At 45.3% G+C, this 16,190-nt stretch overlaps 1 protein-coding gene across 1 annotated transcript; it reads left to right on the forward strand.

Annotated features, from left to right (window-relative positions):
• The first annotated feature begins 10,407 nt into the window (after positions 1 to 10,407).
• Positions 10,408 to 15,400, forward strand: NYX (nyctalopin). Its single transcript, XM_074995139.1, has 2 exons — positions 10,408 to 10,429; positions 14,001 to 15,400. The coding sequence occupies exons 1-2, from the start codon at positions 10,408 to 10,410 to the stop codon at positions 15,398 to 15,400; spliced, it is 1,422 nt and encodes a 473-aa protein (XP_074851240.1).
• Positions 15,401 to 16,190: the final 790 nt, after the last annotated feature.

Below are 16,190 nucleotides of genomic sequence, written 5' to 3' on the forward strand. Positions count from 1 at the left end.
CAATCGAAATGTCCTCTGAATAGTTACTTTCAAATGTACTTTGATACAAAAACAATAGCTCACAGCTCGCCTGTATCCAGCAAAGGCGGAGGCTGGTCTGAGAACTAGCTGGTGGAAACTTGTTCCAAATAGGACTGTGGTGGGGCAGTGGGAGACCATGGGAAGAAATGCCAGAGATGAGATCAGCGTCCCTGACTGGGGTTGGCTGAGTAACTTGTTACACACATGAGGCCTGGTCATGTGCTCTCCATCTGTTTCTGCACGTCCTGTGACAGCAGCTGCTCCAGTTTTGTTTGCTCACTGTGATTTTCTTTTGGGGGCTACCCAGGTCTTTTCCTCTTGGAGATTAGATTAGTCATGTGCACAGCAGAGGGATACACCTTCAGGCTATCCGGAAATTGCAACTGAATGCAGCTGCTTTTGGTACCACGTGACGTTTCAAACTGGGAGCCCATTACCCCTCTGCACCATGCCTTGCACTGGCTTCCAGGCAATTTCCACCTGAAGTTTACGATGTTAGTTTGCCTTAAAGGATTTGGGTCCTGACAGCCTTGTGATAGATACCAGTGCAGCTGTGATGGCAAGATAACAGCCAATGGCTTTGAAAGGGGAGAAGCTTGATGTGCCATTCCCTCTTCCCCTTTCCCTCACCTCATCCCATAGAATTGGTGACCTTCAGTGAAAACTGCAAGACTCCCCAGTTTTCTCTGCTCTTCCTGGGGGTGGGGTGGGGGGCTGGGCTGGGTGCTAAACAGGGGTTCATGCAGAACAGTTTCTATGGCAGAGTGAGAGAGAGAGAGAGTGTGTGTAGTTCTCTTAGGGCGAATATATTTGGGGTGTCTGCAACCTGTGACTCCAGAACCACATGCAGCTCTTTAAGGACGTCTTTGTGGCTCCTGAAGCTATAATTGCAAAGTTTAAAAAAAAACAAACAAAAAAACCCCCTCCTGATTATTTCCAATAAACAGTGCACATCTAAACTCCCATCAATGAGCAATTCATATCTACCTAGCAAATGATACATGATCTCGGCCCATTGTTTAACTCCCCCTTTAATATGTGCGGTGCATTGTGGGAATGTGATACTGTATCTGTGTTTTGATCAGGTTGCTAATAAAGTCTTATTCACATGCACTGCGGGTCTTGAATTATTGGGGTTTTTTTTTAACCAAATTTGAAAAAATTGGCTCTTCTTGCTATTTTGGTGGCTAACCGTTGCTGTAACAGTACATAATGCTGCACATAGTCATTTCCTAGATTTAAATAAATAGTTTATAGACCAACATGCCAAATAAAGTGGACATGCCTTTTTGAAACATCCCCTTTAGGTCCATAAAAACACTGCCCAAGGTTGCAGCCGCCATCTTCTCTGCTCATCTGAAACTTTGCAGTCCTCTAGTGAGAGCTCTCACAAAGTGTCTCCTTTTCCCAACACAAATTGCTGTACACCACATTCTCCACATTCATCCTGAAAAACTCAGGCCATATGGCACTGAGCCACATCCAGGAGCCCAAGTAAGGGCTAGCAAAATATCTGTGTGATGTTCCCTTTGCACAGCATACCACAGGGGTTGTATGTGCAATGACGAGTCAGATGAAGTTTACAAAAATACTGGTACCACTGTCTAAAATAACTAAGACTCAAAATATATTACCTCTAGCTGCTCGCAGGAAGGGCTATGAAACCAAACACTTTGCAAGTTGACAGCAAGAGGCATAGGCCTCCTTTAAACTTTAAAATTAGATCAACCTAGCCACAGTGCTCAGGGTGGTGAAAAAATTCCAGGCCTTGAGTGCTGTAGTTAGGTCAGCCTATTCTTCCCCCACCTGTGGATGTGGCTAGGTTGATGGAAATTCTTCCATGAGAGGTGGATTAACCACATCTGGGGTGGGGGTGGATGGGAGGGTGTTATTTCTGTCAACATAGGAAGTGTCAACATTATAATGCTACAGAGGCACAGTTCCACTGCAGTAACTGTACTGCTGTAATAGAGGCAGACTTTTAGTGCACAGCTGCTTGGTCTCTATATACTCCATGGATGCTATTACTTGTACAGAGAGAGGGCCTATGGTTACACTACAGCACTCTGTTGACAAAAATATATTAGCACTTTAATGGAGTGGGCCATTCTGTTAATGACCTGAGAGTCTATATCAGACAGGTGGCCTTGTTAGTCTGTATCTTCGAGAACAACAAGAAGTCCTGTGGCACCTCATAGACCAACAGATATTTTGGAGCACAAGCTTTCGTGGGCAAAGACCCGCTTGGTCTTTGCCCACGAAAGTTTACGCTCCAAAATATCGGTTAGTCTATAAGGTGCCACAGGACTTCTTGTTCTGAACGTCTGTGTTTTACTGTAAAGGAATTTTAACAATCGTTTACGGAGGGAGTGCTCAGAACTGTCATTTATATTCAAATTCGAGACATTAACACGTGGTTTGAACTGGGACAGAAATTATCTGGCCCATTATAAGGACTCTTTTACGTACTTTGTTTTATCTAACTCTTATCTTCCCCACCCCACACCCCGCTCCTGCTGGCCCTCTGCTCTTCTGATTTGTCAATGTTGATAACAATTTTTGGACCTCTGTGCTTTATATATTGAGTCTGTTCTGCTATGGTTATGGTCTGAAGAAGTGGCCACACACAAAAGCCAATCAGGAGACTGCCCAGCTGCTCTCTTGACAAAACAGGTACCAGGAAGCACAGCAAACAGGATCACCCATTGTTGTGGAAGCCCTGTCTGTCAGAGAAGGCCCTGTGGGGACATTTACACAGCTGTTCAGTCAACAGAAATCTGTCGATGAAGGCGTTATGCCTCAAAGTTTTGAGGCAGAACGCTGCCGGCGAAAATGCTGAGTTTTGTTGAAACACTGTCAACAAAACCCATTTTGTGTATAAACGCATATCATGTTTCATCGACAAGCCCTCTAGTGTAACTGTAGCCAAGGTGGGTAAAATAATAGCTTCATTGGACCAAGTCCTACACTGCTGCAATTAAACTGCGTTCAATGCACATAAAGGCAACAGGGCCAAAGAGACATATTTAGGAGCAATCTTGATGTGAATTCTGGCCAGAGGTGGGAAGGGAGGGGCTGTGCTGGAAGGATCAGCTTCTGAGCCGTATCAATGGACATCTGACCAGTGCAGCACTGAAGGAGTTAAACTGAGTCCTCACCAGATTGAGTAACCTACTGAATTCTCTAGATTCTTTCCAGGAGGATTATGAATAGTGAAGTAAACAGACTTTTTCTTTTTCTTTTCTTTATTTTTTTGGCACTAGAGAAGCCAGGTCAAATTCTGACCTCAGTTGCACCCAGGCCTCAGACATGGGCAGAGGTTCAGATGGTAAAACAAGGCAGCAGGCTGATTCCTGGCAAAGGACCCTAGTAGCCAAAAATAAACTCCCACAGCACAACAACAATTTGTGTAACAGTAAGTACACTTTCAGCTCAACAGCAGCCACAGCGGCCATGCCCACTCCTAATACGTACAGTATTACCAAACATTAGTGAATCTTGAATCAGACCCACTGCCCCTAAATAGGGGATTGCTGTAAGTATCACGAGCTTATAAAAATAAATGTTTTAAGTGCCTTCTAGTTTTTGAACTTTTAGCATTCACGTATTTCCATCTTTTCTTTTCTTTTCAGGCATCAGAGCTAGGAACTTTCGCTAAAGCAAACAAAAAGCCCCAACAACCCAAAACACTAAGATTCTCACATACTCGTATGCTTCTTGGCACTGGAACAACCACAAAACACCCACATATCACAAGAGTTGGCAACTTGGTGCGTGAACCACAAAAACTACAGCAATTCATTTGGCCACAGAACTTGCTGTTCACAGATGGCCAGGCTGGCCCAGTTGAACCTCTCTAGTCTGGCTCCCTCAGGACCTGACCAGTGCCAAACGAGAGAATTTGCCAGACCATGGGAGGTCAATATTGTCTAGCAGCATTACCAACACTTTCACTGCATCCTGAGCTCTTAGAAGACATTTAGGGGTAAATTACAGCTCAATAACAGCACAGAACACTGAGGCTACAGCTACACTACAGGGATCTTTCGAAAAAAGATTTTCCAGAAGATATTTTCTGAAAAAATGTCTTTCCAATGCGTGCTTCCACACACACACACAAAAAAGTAGATGGAACGATTGATCCGCTCTTTCGACAGCTAGTGGCCACACAGTCCCACCTCTTTTGAAAGAATGGGCCAGGGATCAAAAAATCAAGCACCGTCAGTGCTGCTTGTTTGAAAAAAGGGCCCCCGAGGCATCTACACACTTTTTTTTCCCCTGAAAGAATCTTTCACAAACAGGCGTTCTTCCTGATCCAGGAATGGAATATGGCTTCCGGAAGAAGAGCCATTTGCTTTTGATTTTAGATGGAAAAAGGGTATTTTTTTGTGTAGATGCTCCTCTTCTTCCTTCGAAAAAGGGCTGAATTTGCCAAAAGAACTTGCAAGCATAGACCCTGCCTGAGAGCCAGGACTGGTGGCTGTAAAAACAGTTTATGGGACCATGGGATATTTGGTCACACTCGTGATAAGTGGATGTCTGGCTAACTAAATTCATGCCGGATTACGGATGTTGTTGGATGAGAGAGTGACGGATTAGACAGGTTTAATTTACAAAATCATTTAAAGAAAGGCATCCTGGGCATTTGAGAGTTGCTCACTTCTCAGTCAGTCCAGTACCCAAGATAGTTCATGTGCTGTAAAAGAGCCAGATGGGCTTGTCAGTGTGGACAAATTACTTTGTGCTTAGCCTATAACAATACTATGGTGTATACAGCACTCTTCTCCCTATCAACCATCTAAACAGTGTGTTTATTCTGAAGACTAATGGCCTTTTAAATGTTATCCTGTTAACTATGTCACTGCTGATCATTTTTAGTAGGCACCCGCAACTCAAATGTTTAACTTGTGTAGTCAGATGCTGGGCATACACGTTGTTATTTTAAAAAACAACCCTCTGTACTAAGTGGTGGTGCTTCTGAGGCGGCTTTTCTCTCCCTGACTCTCAGGCTATGTCTAGATTGCAGGCTTTTGCTGGAAGACTAGAGGCCTCCTGACAGAAGTCTGCCGCATCAGGAGCCTTCTGCTGACGTCCTGGTCATCCTCATTCCATGAGGGACAAGGGACGTGTTGGCAGAGAGGGTTTTTCCTGGCATTTGACCCCCAGCAGATGGGCTGTATGTTGGCAATGTCTCTCCCGACAGAACCGTCAGCAGGAGATACACGGATGTGTTGCACAATTTTTGCATCTTTCGCCAACAGACCCCTTCAATCTAGACCTAGCTTCAGTGCCTGGGCTGACTGAATCACTTGCCCTACATCTGAGAAAGTGCAGGGAGGGGCAAGAAAGCTGTGGCTGTTTACCTTCTCCCTTGCGGAAGAAAAGAGATGTGTGGAGGGTGAACTGTTTGTCACCCGTATGCCTGTGCTAGACCAGGACTTCATGTGTAATTCCCAACTTCACTCAAATTGCAGCTCCCAGTCACAGGTCTCACTGGGATGCCTTTGAGGGACCACAGAGCTGCTCTTCTGGTGTTTTCAGAAGCTGCCTCTCCTACCCCACTGCCTCCTCCTCTATCCACCTCCTGGCAATACCTCCTGGCAGCAGCTGCAGCACACAGACTGCACGAGACAGGCCACAGGCCCCTACTGGCAAGAGCTGGGCACACTGCCACGGCAGGAAAGCACCTGGAGAAGAGAGCAAAGGGAGTGTTGGGTGCACAGACAGCAGGAGGTCATACAGTGTAGCGTGCAAGGAGCTGGGAGAGGAGATTCAGTGGGGTGGGTGCACAAAGGAGAAGTTAGGGGAAGGTAGTGTGGGGCTGGAGGAGAGGGGGTTGGGGTGTAGGAGGGTGCTCTGGGCTGGGACTGTTCCCTGGGAGCTTACTAGGCCTGCTGTGCCCCACCACCCACTGTACAGTTACTGACCCAGACAGCAGTGCTGACCAGCGCCGCCAGCAACAGTTCCTCTGATCTTTTCCCTCAACGTACAGGTTTCTCCATTCACGCACAGACAAAGTGTATTTTCACAACGGCGTGTGCGAAGGTGCACCCTCAGCAGAAACGAAAACCCTAGCTCTGGGGGGCGCTCTGCTCATCAGCTGGGCGGCACCTGACGCTCTCCTGAGCAGCCGCACAAATGCATTGCTTACGGGGAACACTGCTCACCCGTGTTGCTTTCTGAGCAGGGGTTCCAGTCAGAAAGAGACTGCCTGGTTGCCCTAAGCGAGGAGCCTGTCTTAAGCTCACCGTGTCACTGCCCGGGAGCTGCTGGAGCTAAGCGCTGCCTGGCCAGAGCCTGAACTATTCCATCCCTTCCCACACCTCAAACCACGCCCCCAGGCCTGAGCCCACTCCCATACCCAAACTCCCTCCCACAGCCCAAATCCCTCCCCCATACCTTCACACCAGTCTGGTGAAAGTGAGTGAGGGTGGCAGAGCGTGAGCTAGAGGAGGAGATGGTTAAGAGGGTCGAGTCCCAGTGAAACCTACCAGAATTCCCCAGTAAGTGATACCCACGTTCTTCTATACCCCAGAGACTAGGCACAAAATGAAACAAACCATCTGCCACTTGGTCTGAACACACAGGATTTGCACCTATGGTAGAAACTACAGATAGGGTTGCCAACGGTCTAATCACACAAAGATTGTTTCATTCTGTGCCTAGTCTCTGGGGTGTACAAGATCGTGGTTATCACTTACTGGGGAATCCTGGCAGGTTTCATTGGGACTTGATCCTCTTAACCATCTCACTCTGAGCTCTTCACCGGCCGAGGGCTTTGGTAGCTCACCCCCATGCTGCAGAGAGTCACAAATCAAATTGTAACAGATCCCTCTCCCACATGAGACACAGCACCCTGATGGAACTCATATGTCAACTGGGAGAGAAACAGAACAGCTGTTTTAGCTTCAAGCATCAGGCCTATACAGCATCACCCACCCCAGGTGTACAGACATCATGAATTAGGCCCCAAAATATCATGAGATTGGCTTAACACTCATGAAGAACTATAAAGTAATAAAGCGCTTTTTTTTTAAACTCTGGTTTGGGGCTCTTAGTGGCCATGTTTTCAAGTTTTCTGCATGCTCATAGGCACAAGACCCTTTTCTTTAAGATGAAAGCTGAGATTCTCCCATGTTCATGTGACTTCAGGGGCTCAGGCTTTAAGAAAAGCACCAACTATGATGAGAGCTTGCAACATTGGTAGGCCCTGCCCCAACCTGCACAGCAATTGTGGATGCTGAATACCAGAAAATTTAGCTCCCCCTCTTTTCAAAATCTGGCCCCAGAAGATTGTCACCCACCTAGTCTCATAGGCCAGGCCCGTATGGGGATGCATCAAGACTGTTCCCCATTCTGGCACTCCAAGTGCAGAAGCTGGAGGCCCACAAGAAAATGACTTTAAAAATATTCTGCCACTAAAGACTTCTGTTAAAATTCCCCATGATCACAGATTTCCTGGCCTCGGATGGGTATCACAGCAACCACTCACCTGCAAAACCCTTTGGAGAACTGAGCATGTTGCCCTTGGGAATTCCTTTCCATGAGACACCCTTACTCTCTTTTAACCCTCCCGCCAGAGAGAGCATGCAAACTGTAATTTCTCTTGGTAGTGTGGCTTTGGAGGCTTAGGTATGTGCACACAGAACCATTCACCTTCTTGGACACAGGAATCAGATCATGGTCTCAAAAGACTGATTTTTATTAACAGCAGCAGCAAACAAACCCCATGCTAGGTGAAACATTGCTTGGTTGCTAGGGCCTACGGAGCAACTAACAGGATTAAAAACAGAATTGCTTCCCTGAGGCTCAGTTTGGAAAGTTACAGTGTAAGGGGTAATTACAGGAGCTCAGCACAGAGAAGTCCAATAACTCCCCCAAAAAGAAAAGAACCTGATCGTGTCTGACTAAACTTTCCCTGCTCTGCCCACATATTGGTTGACTCCAAATTTAATCCTTCCCTAGGCATGAATCAGAGAGGTGGCCATGTTAGTCAGTATCTTCAAAAACAACAAGATCTCCTGTGGCACCTTATAGACTAACAGCTATTTTGGAGCACAAGCTTTCATGGGCAAAGACCCGCTTCATGCATCTGATGAAGTGGGTCTTTGCCCACAAAAGATTACGCTCCAAAATAGCTGTTAGTCTATAAAGGTGCCACAGGACTTCTTGTTGTTTTCCAGGCATGGATGATGCTGCCTTCTCTGTGCCCGGCTCTCTAGCTTTTTTCATGTCCTCCTAGGCTTTGCTCTGGCAGCCCCATAGAGCAGGAAGGCCATGGCTTTCACTTCAAAAGCTGGCACTCTGTTTCCAAGGTCTCTCCTGGCCTCCTGCCAGCTCACTTCCTGTTTCCCTGGCATTTCTGAGGCCTCTCTAGGACCCATTGTCTATGATTTTAATCTTTACAAGCAAGACAGTTAGCGCTGTACCTCAAGAGTTACCTACTGAGAAAAGACTAGTTAACTGAATGGCTGGAATGTCCAGATAAGGATATTACCCCCCACTCCCTTCCATCATCACAGAGCATCTGTCTGCTCCCTGCCAACGGAGGATGCTCAGGTTTGCCTCCACAGATTTATCACAAGATGGACGTGATTTTCCTCTTCAGCAGCACATGCAAGAGAGCTCCCTGCATGGCCCTGAGTTCAGCCTGAGTTAGGCTAAAATCAGTTTTGCTAGCTCTGTATCATGCAGATTAAACACATCCAGTAATTTTTAATTAACTCTGAACTTCCCACCACAGTGACCTAATTTAAAATGCTCCTCTGGGCTCCTCTAAGCTTAAGAAAGGGCTTTAAAAAAAACACATAGGCATTGTTTGAATATGATTGACACAACGTGTGTAAAGGGACAGGTTACCACTGCAATCTGCCTGCTGCCCTGAGATACAGAGGAACCAAACTCAGGTTAACCCACTCCAGCTGCAGTTCATTTATTGAAAGAGTGCAATTAATTCACAGGAAAAGGCGGCAAAGGTTTCCCCATCTGGCAGTGGCAACATGATAGCGAATGATCTCAGCCACTCTCATTTTCGTTTCATACACCCCACAGAAAGCACCAGTATTCTGTCAGAAGAGGCTTTAACTACTACCTCACATCTTGCATGCGGCCATATTGAGACAGACAGCTCCTGTCCTTGCAATTCCATGCACCAGTACAGGCAGGCCAGCACAATACACTCAGAATGGGCCTTTCCTCCCAGATGTAATATATACTGTACAGTTCCCAGTGCCCTCTTCCTCTCACAGGTTTCAGTGGAGCCTCTGTTATCAGTGCAAAACATACATAAGGCTCGAAGCTGATTCTCATTCATGCGCGTGTAATGCGGCGGAAACTTCCAGTCAGGTCGGTGGAGCTGTACCTTTGAACACATGAAGAGAAATTAGAATTGGGCCTGTGGTTTGGACCCGGAGCATACTGCTGAGTTTTAGAGGCTTTTAAAGCGGTGGGTGCCGTGTGTTGGTCTGTTCAGGCATCGCTATTTCAATTAGCTGAAATCATAAGCCTGTGGTGGCCCAAAAATACAATTACATTTTATCCCCTCCCTCTCCTGTTATGTAACAGGCACCAGAGTAATGGCTTTGTTTTAGATTCCTAGTAATGGTATTTGGATGGCACGAAGCCAGTTCTGGGCTGATGTTTTGTGGGACAGTGGTGCGGGGCAGAATGCAGCAGACTGGTTTGTCAGCAATCTGTGTTTTACTCTGGAGTTTTAGAGGACAGAAACATTCTCCCAGCTCTGTTAATCCTCCTCTGATGCAGAGGATTTTCCTGCCATTAAATGATAGCTTTAGAGGAGGGAAAAAAATGCCAACTCTTCAGAGATGGGCCAGTACAACTAATGGCAGGCTCCAGAGAAGGGTGGATGCAGCCTTTGCTCCTTTGGGTAAGTGATATAACTATGACTAAACAAGTTCTTTTTATTAAGAGTTCATTGTGGCAGTTCATGGTTGGTTCCATAATGCCGCCGTGTAAAAACATCCATAGATTTGATTATGTGATCAGTCTCTAGCAGCCTAATGATTTTTCCTTATTCCCATCCATCTAGACACGTTTCAGTGATTCACCTTGTGTTAAAACTTGAGCAAGTCCTTGCTAAAGAGCTGCGTTCAGAACAGTACAAAACTGAAGCATACACTGAAAAGGTGAGTGGAAAAATAAATAAAAGGAAGAAGTCAATATGATGGTTTGAAGCTTAGGAGAAGAAAGTTAGTTTAGAAAAACCTCCCTTTGTATTTTAATCGTGCGTTTCTGGACACAATATAACAGGATGACGATATGTGTATGTAACAACGGACTGAAACCGTCTTTTCTCCTTCCATCTACTTTTAGATCTCAGAAGTTTACTTGTCAGACCTGAAATGCCACAGGTGAAAAATCAAGGTGATGTTTGTCATCATTTTAAATGGTGAGAAGCATTTCTATATTGTGAAAAGCCAATAGCAGCTTCTAGGATTAGCTCAAACACTTTGAATGTTTTAGGCTAATTGTGAATTATTTAAAACGTTGTCCGTCTGTGCTGCTGAAAACCCAGGGCAGACATCTTGTAGGTCTTCTCATTCATTTGTGCAAATATTGAAGTTATTTTAAAAAATGCAGTAGTTAAACTGAATTGAGAAAAAAAATACAATTCTCTCTCATCCCAATCTCAATCACAGAATCATTCCAGTGACATTCTTAAACTGAGGTTTTTTCAGTCTTTTATTTTATATGTATTTCAGCTGTTACCAAAAATTCTCATAGTTGACAGGAGGTAAGTTCCAGCATTGTTCCCAGCCAGCATAGCTGTCCAGACAAAATGCTGGTTGTAGCCCAAGGAGCAAATTTTTTTTTTCAGGGTGGGGTGGGGGTGCAGGAACCAAGATTTGATCAGATTTTCTCATTTCCAGCTGAGATTTTAAACACATTCACAGTGATGTCAGGATAAATGTGTCAGTACTTCAAATCTGGATGTCATAAAAGGCTAGAAATGGGATCAAGGTGCAAATTCGGCTCAGCAACCAGGTTTGGCATGTGAACCCTTTCAGAACTTGGTAGTGGTCAGATGACAAACTTTAGCAGGACCTTCTAAAAAAGAAGGGGAAAAACACTCTTCCCCCCTTGGAGGACGTCATCTTTTTATCTTCTAAGGCCACATCTACACTACGGTAGAAAGTCTATTTCTGACATGCAATTCTATCTATGCCATTAGCTTAGTTAGAATCGATGTATCAGAATTAATTTTCTTGCCCTGTGTAGATCGGGGCTCTTCAGACTTGTGCTGACGTCCCTTACTCCATGCAATAGCCTAGAGTACCATGGTCGATGGCCGAGCCCAGAGAGATCAATTTTGCCGTGTATCTTAACACAAGGGGCAAAATCGAACTCCAGAAGATCGTCTGTGCGACGGCTCACTGGCCAGTAAGTATAGATTCACCCTAAGGCTAGATTGTCCCCAGTAACAGATTCAACATTTTATATGGACTACACAGAGTATTCATAAATAGACAACTTTGGTTGTGAAAATCAGCTGGTGGTAGATCCACATTTAGGAAAGCAACAAAAAGCTTCTTGTTACTAGAATCTCAGCAGACTAGAGAATGATTTAGCTTGACCTGAACTCATGTTTTTTCTTCACCAAGTCCAGAGATTTAGAGGGCAAACTGGGCGTCAGGAGAGCAGGGTTCTGTACTGAACTTGGCCACTGACTCACTGCATGACTTTGAGTGTGCCACTTAATCTCTCTTTGCCTCAGTTTGCACCTCTTTATAATGGAAACAATTTAAAATACTTTCTGTATTACTGAGACTGAAATTCGTAAATTGTTCATCAGCCTTTATGATGACTTTTGACTAGGTACGGACCTTTTTTCTTCCTCATAATTTACCAAGAGCCTGAAAAGGGTTTTTAACAATAATATGCTTGATTTTTAACTGTGGAATTATTAGGAAAGTCTAATTGGGGATTTGGGTGCTGAATTAGGAAAGGAATTCCTTTATCTAAATGATTAATCATTGCCATTAAATATACATGAAGGAAAAAAAAAAGAATTTTAAACAGTCTGAATAAAATCCCTCCCCCTTTTACTTATTCCATGCTCACTAACTTGATTCCTGCACTGTCGCTGTTTTGTTAGTTCTTCGGTTACCACACAACATTCAGACTAATTTCTAAAGGAAAAGAGCAATCAGAATATATACTTTTGAGTGTGGGGAAGGGAACACTGGGGATGTACCCTGCTCCCATGTTCAGGCCTTCTTTATACAGCATAAAGGCCCTGATCCTCGAGAAACTGACCCCTGTGCCTTCATGGAATCCCATTGACTTTAAAAGGCAGGCAGTTTGCTTTGCAGGATCAGGGCCTGAAGAAGAGGGGAGGGGAGGGGGCAAAATCCCAGTTTTTAAAAGATTCCTGCTCAGGTGGCCGTAAAAAGAGATGGAAATGCTTAGAACACGTGGACAACTTCAGACAATCTGAGTTTTATGTGAAAGCCAAAAGGGCTAGTCAGATAAAAGACTGACAGCTGCTGAAACAACTTTCTATAGAAAAAATTGGCACAAAAAAGTGGGTTGTCTTCAAAACCACACACAAGACGAGTAGGCAAAGGTGGCATCACTGCACCCTTAGGTTCCCCAGGGAGAGCAATCTGGCTGTACCCCACTTAGTCTTGCAGCTTGCCTTTGACAAAATGCAAGCAGCAATCCTGAGGAATGGGTGGTGTCATCAGTGAGCACCTCTTGTGCTGTTCAAGGGTCCAAAATTAAAACACATGAGGGTTGGGACAGAGTTTGTTAGAAATGAGGAAAATACCCAATTTTTAAAAAACGTTGCAGCAGCATGAGAGCCGATAAACAGCAACAGAAAAAAAATCACACAGCAGGTGAGACACGGCCAATGACAATGTCGAAAGCTCTTGCGTGCTCTTTCCCATTCCAGCTAAACAGGAGAAGGAACACACCGTAGGAGAGCAAGTACAAAATAAAATCTATTTTCAGTTCCCTCCCTAAAGACAACATTTCTCAGACTTCCAGCTGTCTCGGCTTTCCCTTCACCCACAACCCCACCTGACTGCTTAACGCCGACTGGACCCAGAGAGGTTTCACCTTCCTATCGCTGTGTACCCATTTGCTCGATCCTCACTCCGCAGTGAGAAAGCCAGGCTAGTCCTACAATTGCAAGGCAGCCAGCGTGCAAGAAAATGTTAACTAATGGGTGGAGCAAAGCAGGTACCGAGGGTCACCTTTGAAATGAAACGTTCAGACTGATGAAAAAAATGTTTCAATGACATTCCTGAGCCCGCCTTTCCCTCATGCTTCTCCAGCAAAACCATGGCAGAAGTGGCTTTAGAAATACCACACGACTTTTAACTGCTGAGAGTTCTCCTTTTACTAAAGCATCTACCCAAGTCACCAGTGAAATAAATATTAAACCAAATGGACTTACCACAGGAAAAAGAGGCAAAAGTGCATGGACACTGCAATGCCTCAGACAACTAATCCCTCCTTGACAGACATGCTCACAGCGCTCCCAAACAGACAACCCCACTGCCAACCCCCAAAACATCCCAGGCTCAGTCCCAGTGGGAGCACACATATGTTAATAATGCTGCTCCTGAGACAGAGCTGAGAAGTGACAGAAGGATGGAAATATTCCTAAAAGTATTTAGTAGCTTTACATTCTAAAAGGATCGATAGGGACCTACAAAATTTGAGAGAGAGATGAAACCCATTCTGGAATTCCACAGGAGGGTTTCAAAACAACCCTAAGGCAAAATTAGCCTTTGCTACTAAATTCTGTGGGGGCACTTCCTTGCGAGTTCCATGTTTTTCCTTAGGGAAACTGTGTTTTAATAAGTCATTATTAGCAGTCTGGTGAGAACTGTGGCAGAAATAAGTTTGTCTGTCTTAGCTAACGTTTGCTAACTGCATCTATTTTTCACTCACTCCTTCCTCTCCCCCATCCCTTATCTACGTGGCAATGGTCCTGCTCCCACCGCCAGTCATTTTGTGTATCCCCCACATCCATGCTGCGTGGGCCTGTGTGCGCTCTTGCCCTGCCAGCTGTGTGTGTACCCAGGAGAGGAGCTGTTCCGTCCTCTGTGACCGTGCTGGCCTTCTGCAGATCCCCAGTGAGTTCCCCTGTGAAGCCTCCTCTATCAACTTGGACAAAAACAGTATTAAATTCATCTCCGAGAGGGCATTTGGTACCCTGCCTTCCCTCAAATATCTCTCACTTCAGCACAACAACATCTCCTTCATCACCCCTGGGGCTTTCAAAGGGCTACCTAGGTTGACTGAGCTCAAAATGGCCCACAACGAATACATCCGCTATCTGCACACTCGCACTTTCACTGCCCTCAAACGGCTTGTCAAACTAGACCTGGCTGACTGCAACCTTTTCAACATCCCAGACAGAATTTTCATAGACCTGCCTGCCCTTCAGGAGCTCTTCTGCTTCCAGAACAATTTCCGAAGGATCCCTGGAGCCATACGAGGCATGGAGAATTTGACCCATGTATACTTGGAGAGGAACAAGATAGAAGCTGTAGCCTATAATTCACTGCAGGGCCTGACAAGGTTGAAATATCTTAACCTCCAAGACAACAGAATAAATGTCATTCATGACCAAGCCTTTCAAGATTGTCAGAAAATGGAGTATCTCTACTTGAATGACAACTTGCTCAGTGATCTCCCAGAAAACTCCTTTGATGGGCTGAGGCACCTGAAAATGCTCAATCTTGGTGGGAACTTTCTCAGGAATGTATCCAACACCTGGTTCCAACACCTGGTTGAATTGGAAGTTCTGTACTTGGACCGAAACAGCATCAACTATATTGAGGAAGGAGCTTTTGAAAACCTAACCAGCTTGGTCTCTTTGCATTTGAACAGTAACAACCTAACCACCCTGCCTTTTTCCGTCTTCCAGCCAGTCTATTTCCTGGGGAGGCTCTATCTTTTCCGTAACCCATGGGAGTGCGACTGCAGGCTTGAATGGCTGAAAGAATGGATGGAGAATTATAGACTGGTCAGGGATATTCCCTGTGCCTCCCCTTCCTCAGTAGCTGGCGTTGATTTGGCAGATGTACTGTTTGATAGATCACCTGAAGGTTCTTGTCTTGACCCAGTGGAGTTAAACGTCACATCCTACAGCGCGATCCCGACTGAAGAGCCTCAGTCTACCACAGAGAGCAAGTTCAGCAGCCTTATTTCCAAACTTCTGCTCCAGGAGGGCCTTCCCGAGGAGGTGGCAAACACCACTGAAGCATTAACCAACACCACCCGATTGAACAGGCTAGCTGATGAGGTTTCTTCAGGGGTAGGGAAATACGTTGTCTCTTGCTCTTTTCACCTCTTGGCACTTGTTGCAGCTCAAGGAGTGATTGTTCTGCAGAGTAAATAATCCCAGTGCTGCCTCAAGCGAATTTATAAGTTGACTATCTGTAGAATGTAGTCATTGGAAAGGAGCTGGCACTGCACAGTTCAGAGGTGGATCTGGCTCCAACCTTTCCTGCAGTACAGCAGATATTTGAGTCTCGGGGGTGTGGCTTGAGCCCATCTTGGGCAGGAACTAAACTTCTTGAAGCTGGGAATTTATGTTTTATCTTTGCAAAACCTTACACAGCCAGAACATTTTGAACGTGCTCCACTCACCAGGAGTTTGAATGAACAGACATCTCTGGTACAGTTGATTTTATCTGCTAGATATGAACTCAAAGGGCTCCTTACTGAAGCTTGTGCTGTTTGATAGGCTTATTTTATTCCCTGTGCTAGAGTTGGTGACTGGCTATTGCTGGGAAGACCTGGGGAGACAAACAGTTTAAAAAAAGATGACTGGTTAGGCATGTAAGTAACTCAAGCCACCTTCCATAACTTGCACATTTAACATGGCAGGTGTTGGTAGTAGTTGTGTCCTCTCCAGGAATTCTGACCATTGCCAAGGTAGTCAGTTCCACTCCTGATTTCAGCCAAGCCCCCTCAGCAATGGATGTGGTTGAATTGGACTACACAGGCATTCATTTAAAATATCTGGCAGGAAACTGCATGGCGCTTTCCTTCATCGGTCCGTAATAATCTCCCACCCAGTCGCAGCTTCCCTTCTTGCTGCCATCTCCTTGTGTGAGGTAAAAGAACACTCAAAGAAGCGGGATTGGTGCCAGACTGTTTCCAGACATAGGAGAGCAGTGCAGTCC

Source organism: Carettochelys insculpta, chromosome 1 (genome assembly GCF_033958435.1).
Source record: "Carettochelys insculpta isolate YL-2023 chromosome 1, ASM3395843v1, whole genome shotgun sequence".
Lineage (NCBI taxonomy): Eukaryota > Metazoa > Chordata > Testudines > Carettochelyidae > Carettochelys > Carettochelys insculpta.

Excerpts from the sequence above, each read along its gene's own strand:
- NYX (XM_074995139.1), top strand. The coding sequence starts at position 10,408 with ATGTTTGTCATCATTTTAAATG. Across the intron at positions 10,430-14,000 it reads GTTTGTCATCATTTTAAATG|TCATTTTGTGTATCCCCCAC; the intron begins GTGAGAAGCATT and ends TCCCACCGCCAG.